This window comes from Haliaeetus leucocephalus, unplaced genomic scaffold, assembly GCF_000737465.1.
Source record: "Haliaeetus leucocephalus isolate CR32 unplaced genomic scaffold, Haliaeetus_leucocephalus-4.0 Scaffold577, whole genome shotgun sequence".
In the NCBI taxonomy this organism is placed as follows: domain Eukaryota; kingdom Metazoa; phylum Chordata; class Aves; order Accipitriformes; family Accipitridae; genus Haliaeetus; species Haliaeetus leucocephalus.
Genome location: NW_010973013.1, coordinates 7,413,663 through 7,418,436, shown reverse-complemented (window position 1 = coordinate 7,418,436; position 4,774 = coordinate 7,413,663). Strand labels below are relative to the sequence as shown.

Genomic DNA, 4,774 nt, shown 5'->3' with positions numbered 1-4,774 from the left:
CTCTTCAGAGGATGTTGTCTCGGCAAACAGCTCCAGCAAGGTGTAGCGACTGTCGAAGTCCATGTGCTGCTCAATGCCATCCTGCTGGCTCAGCGACAGCAGGACATAGGCCCAGCTCCCTGTGACAACAACAGAAATTCTTCAGGCCTCGCAAAGATAACCCTCACCCCACCCTGCCTGCACAATACAGACGTGCAGGCAAGGAACAGCTCTGCTGCTCACTGTCACCCAGAACCACATTCCGTCCTTTAATCTGGGTTGGCAACATTTTGCTCCACTGAATGACACCGTATTTTTTCCACCCCTAAAGCTGTGAGATTCCCCCAGAGCAGCAGCCCCAAATAAATGACTCCAGAACAGGGTTCCAGGGGAGAAAGAAGTTAAGTTTTAACCTGAATCAGCCCCCCATCTGCCCCACTGGAGAGCCACGTGAGCTCGGGCACTAGGACAGGGAAAGCCAGATCTCTTGTGCGACACACCACCACTAGCAACCTTCCAGGCGCACTCAAGCCTCATCAGTCACTTCCGAGCCACGGCAGCTCCTCTCAAATGAGAGGACTGGGAAAGGACCAGCCTCTACCCACCAGGGCCTAAGGAAAGGCTCCCTGCCAAAAACAGGCCAGAGCCTTTCCGATTGAAAGCATGCAGCAGAGACACCCCGACACTCTGCCAAGCCCCTTGGCATAAGTCCTCCTAACAGTTAATCAGCATCCCAGCTCAGGAAGCTGTCAAGGGAAAGAGTTCCTAGGTCTTAAAGCACCCCAGACAACTACAACCGAGGCGCCCCTTGGAAGCTCCAGTCTGATCCTTCCCCTTTTGCCAACAAGCCCCGAGACACACTGCTTCCCAGGCATCCCACGCCTACAAAAGGACTGGCACCCCTCAGCTGCCCAGCAGCACCTCCTCAGCTGCACTGAGCAGCAGCAGCAGCAGCCCCCACCTGCATCGTGCGAAGCGAGGGCCCTCAGCATCTTGCCGGCACTGCGGCGGATTTGCTTCTCCTTGTGGCACAGCATCTTCATCAGCAAGTCGAGGGCTCCCGTCTCCTTGAAGGCGCCCGCCAGCGAGCCAATGCTGGCGTACGCGCTCAGCACGTGGATGGTGTTGAGGATGGAGGACTCCGGGGCCCCGGTCTCGGCCATCTGCCGGCCAGCTCGCTGCGTCAGGCTCCTGACATCAGCCTTCATCTCCAGCAGCGAGGCTTCATCCAGCGGGACATCTGCAGCGAACGGGCTGGCTGCCTTCTCCTCTTTCACCCACTGCCCTTCCAGCTTCCTCTTGCCCAGCAGCGCTGGGCAGCTGGCACAGACCTCTTCTGCAGTCATCCACATCGAGATGTTCTCCGGCTTGGTCTCTGCGGAGGAGGCACTGCTGCCTTCCACTGCTCTCTCTTCCAAGCTGATGATGCTCCACTGGATCAGGTACTCGGGCTGGCCGTCGTAGCCTCGCCGCTGCCGGAGCAGCTCCTCCGGGTAGGCCTGCAGTTTGGCTCCCAGGTGCACAAGCAGGTTGCCATTATGCCTCTCATTCACCATGGCAGGAAACGTGCCTGCAGAGACAGAGGGGGAGCTGGAGCTGGGGAGAGGCGGCTGAGGCCACAGGCTTTGCTATGGCTAGAAACCTATCATCCTGTGGCTCGCAGTGCTTGTAACGTGGCAGCACAACAAATAAAACGTGCTAGCTGTACTGGCTGTACTCAAGGTCAGCACTATAAGCCCCTAACACAACAAGATTAATAAAGCATAAGATAGAGCTCATTTTCTCCTTGGAAAACAGCACACATGGAACAACAAGATAACAGAGCAGGACAAAGTGATCTTTAGACCGTGAAACGGGCTGTGGGCATAGCAGGAACAGGGACAGCAGTGCCCAAGGAGGCCGGCTATTCCCAGGAAGCTCAACCGTAAAACCCAGCTGTGGGCTGACAGAGGTCCCCCAGCCCGGTGGAACACGCATCCCGGCCCTGAGTGCCAGCGCAAGCCTGGGCTGGAGGGCTCCGGGGCTCATCACCCGACCGGGAATAGAAGCGCGGCCCAGCAACAGGCCCGTGCCCGGGACACGGACGCTGCAGGCGGGCGGCACGGCACCGCGATTACCGGGGAGCGGGTTTCCGTGGCGCTGACGGCAGCAATAAAGCTCCTTCTAAGCGTGGGGCCAAGCGAGACCTCCCAGGGCACCGAGAAGCGCCCGGCCCGACCCGACCCGGTTGCCGCAGCCCCGGCCCCGGGCCGCCTCACCTCGGGGCTCCGGTCCCGAAGCCTCCCGTGGGTCTCCCCAAAAAAAGGAAAAGACCCGAGACCACCCTAAGACAGCTCCGCTCCAGGTGCTCACCAGGCCAGGCCGTTTCCCAACCCGCTTCCCTCCGCCGCGGGACCGGGCCGGACCGGACGGGACCGAGCCGCCTTTACCTCCAACACCACTTCCACGCCGCTTCCGGGTTGGCGAGCGCGCATGCGCGGTCGCTCCCCTACGCGGACGGAAGCTGGACGGGGCCAAAATTCTTCCGCTAGCGGTCCGGTCCCCGCTGGCCGTCCCGGGATACGGGGGGGACACACGGCATGCGGCTGGGGCAGTTCAGGACCGGGGGCGGGGGGGGGAACACGGGGAGCTGGGGGTGTTGACGTGCGGAAAACTCCCCTTGTCTCAGTGTGAGGGGCACTTGGGAGGCAGCGGGGTAGGGGGGTGCGGGATGGGGAGGGCAGCGAGGGAAGCGGGCAGCACCGGGGACGGTGTTACCGGGGCTGGGAGGCACCGAGGTCCACGTTCCCCAGCTGCGCAGCAGGTCACCCTGGCTGGCAATCACCCTCCTGCCTTACCGCACGGCTGTCCCGCTTGCCTTCACCGCTTCGCAAGTCGAGGGGAAGAGCCCGGCTGTCCCGCAGTCAGGCTTGGCACGATTGTATGGAGCTCGGTTTGATCCCACCGAGACCCCCGCTCACCCCAAGCTCAAGCTGAGGCAGCCCACAGCCCCACACTCATCTCTCCTGGAAGCCTGACTCCGGCCAGAGGCTGAACTCGGCCAAACGTGTCCCCACACTCATCTCTTCTGGCAGCCCGACTCCGGCCAGGGGCTGAACACTGCCAAATGCGTCCCGTGGGGAATGCTCCCCGAGGCCCCGCACAGAAAAGGCAGCAGTGGTGGCATGGAGAACGCTTTATTGGCCCCCCTGCCCGGCATCACTCCTGTGCCGTGACCCGCGGCAGGTTGACGTAGCTTTTCATGGGTGGGAGAGGCTTGATCTTGCGTCCGGCCCAGCCGCCCTTGCGATGCCACAAGCCCGTGTGCGGGCGCTTGCCCAGCCACCGGTTCCGGCCCGCCTTCCCGATCACCCGTTTGTTGTGGTCGACGTTGGACACGCGGCCCACCGTGGCCACGCAGGTCTCCAGCACCTTTGGGGACAAGAGAAGAGCTGCAGGCCTCCCTGGGGACGTGCGGCTGCAGGCCCAGGCGGTCGCGTCAGGGATGGTGCGGCTCCTTTACCTGCATGTGCCTCTTGGAGGGCAGCTGCACGATGGCCGTCCCGTTCACCTTCCTCAGCAGCACCCCACAAGTCCCTGCAGCGGGCGAGAGGAGAGGAGGCAGCTGCCCCGAGCAGCAGGACAAAGCAATCTCGCCCCGTGGCGAGCCTGTCCCCGTGCTGGGAACTCCCCAAAAACCCCCGCCACCACCGCCCTTTGTGCGACACTTCTTCCTGAAGTCAGGACCTCGAGGAAGCGACGGGACAGACGGAGCAGCTCCCGCCGCTCCGGAGGGTTGTTTTGCACCCTAACACGGGGAGAAGGGAGGAGAGCTGCTCCCAGTCACCCGGAGCTCTCCTCTCTGTCTGCGCTAAGCCAAATCCGGCTACAAACAGCGGCTCCTTTGCCCGGAGACGCACCGGCTGCCCGGATATACTGCGCTCCCTTCCCCGGGTGGCTCTCCAAGTTGCAGATCAGCGTGCCGATGGGCAGAGCCCCCAGCGGGTAAGCGTCCCCTTCGTTGGCCAATACTGGAAGACAAAAAAACGATGAGCTGGGCAACGAGCGGCCGGCGGGTCCCCGTCAGGGCCACCCCCGGTCCTGGCACATACCTGCCATCCTGCCGATGTGAGAGGAGTTCTTGATGACGTCCCCCGGCTGCATGTTCTCCGTGGCGATGATCCAGCGTTTTCGGCTGCCGCCGGCCACCAGCGCGATGTCAGCTGACCTGCACGGGGAATCCACAGTCGGCGGGTGGGTGGGGGGGTGTCACCCTGGGCCCGGGGCTGAGCCCATCCTCCGTACTCACCTGCAAGGGTCATAGCGGACGTGGATGACCTTCTCAGTGAAGGGCTCCGGTGGGGCCCCCTCCTCGTAACGAAGCCGCTGGAAATCGATCATTCGGTACCGTCGCTTGTGTCCCCCGCCGATCCCCCGCACACGGATGCGGCCTGCGGGATTCGGGGAACGGCTACAGTCGGAACTCACCCCCGTTCCCGTCCCCACCGGCACCGGGCCGCCCGCTCACCTGTGTGGTCTCGGCCACCCGTTTTCTTCATGCCCACCGGCCGCACCGTATACTTGACCCGGCACTTCCACAGGGGGTTGGTGGTACAGCGAGGCACCGAACCGCCCAGCCCGCGGCAGGCAGCCGCCAGCACTCCCCCCGCCACACCGGACGGAGGAAAAAAAAGCGGCGGAACGGAGAACCGGGGACGGAGCGGCGCGGCCGACAACAGGAGCGCTCCGAAAGCTCGGCACAGTCCCGCCGCCATTACGGCCGTCGCGGAGGGGCGGGGCCTCTGCCGGAAGCGGG

General features: G+C 63.3%; 2 protein-coding genes across 2 annotated transcripts; both read right to left on the bottom strand.

The window, feature by feature from the left end:
- Positions 1–6: 6 nt before the first annotated feature.
- On the bottom strand, positions 7–2,436 carry LOC104838239 (cullin-9-like; the record flags this gene model as incomplete). Its single annotated transcript, XM_010577868.1, has 3 exons — positions 2,409–2,436; positions 941–1,549; positions 7–119 (listed from the first exon to the last, which is right to left on the bottom strand). Coding segments are annotated over exons 2-3 (708 nt in total), but the record flags the coding sequence as incomplete, so codon positions are not given.
- A 703-nt stretch (positions 2,437–3,139) lies between these two features.
- MRPL2 (mitochondrial ribosomal protein L2) lies at positions 3,140–4,751 on the bottom strand. Its single transcript, XM_010577837.1, has 6 exons — positions 4,487–4,751; positions 4,268–4,409; positions 4,071–4,186; positions 3,879–3,989; positions 3,482–3,555; positions 3,140–3,390 (listed from the first exon to the last, which is right to left on the bottom strand). The coding sequence occupies exons 1-6, from the start codon at positions 4,731–4,733 to the stop codon at positions 3,178–3,180; spliced, it is 903 nt and encodes a 300-aa protein (XP_010576139.1). The 5' UTR covers positions 4,734–4,751; the 3' UTR covers positions 3,140–3,177.
- Between the last annotated feature and the right edge of the window lie 23 nt (positions 4,752–4,774).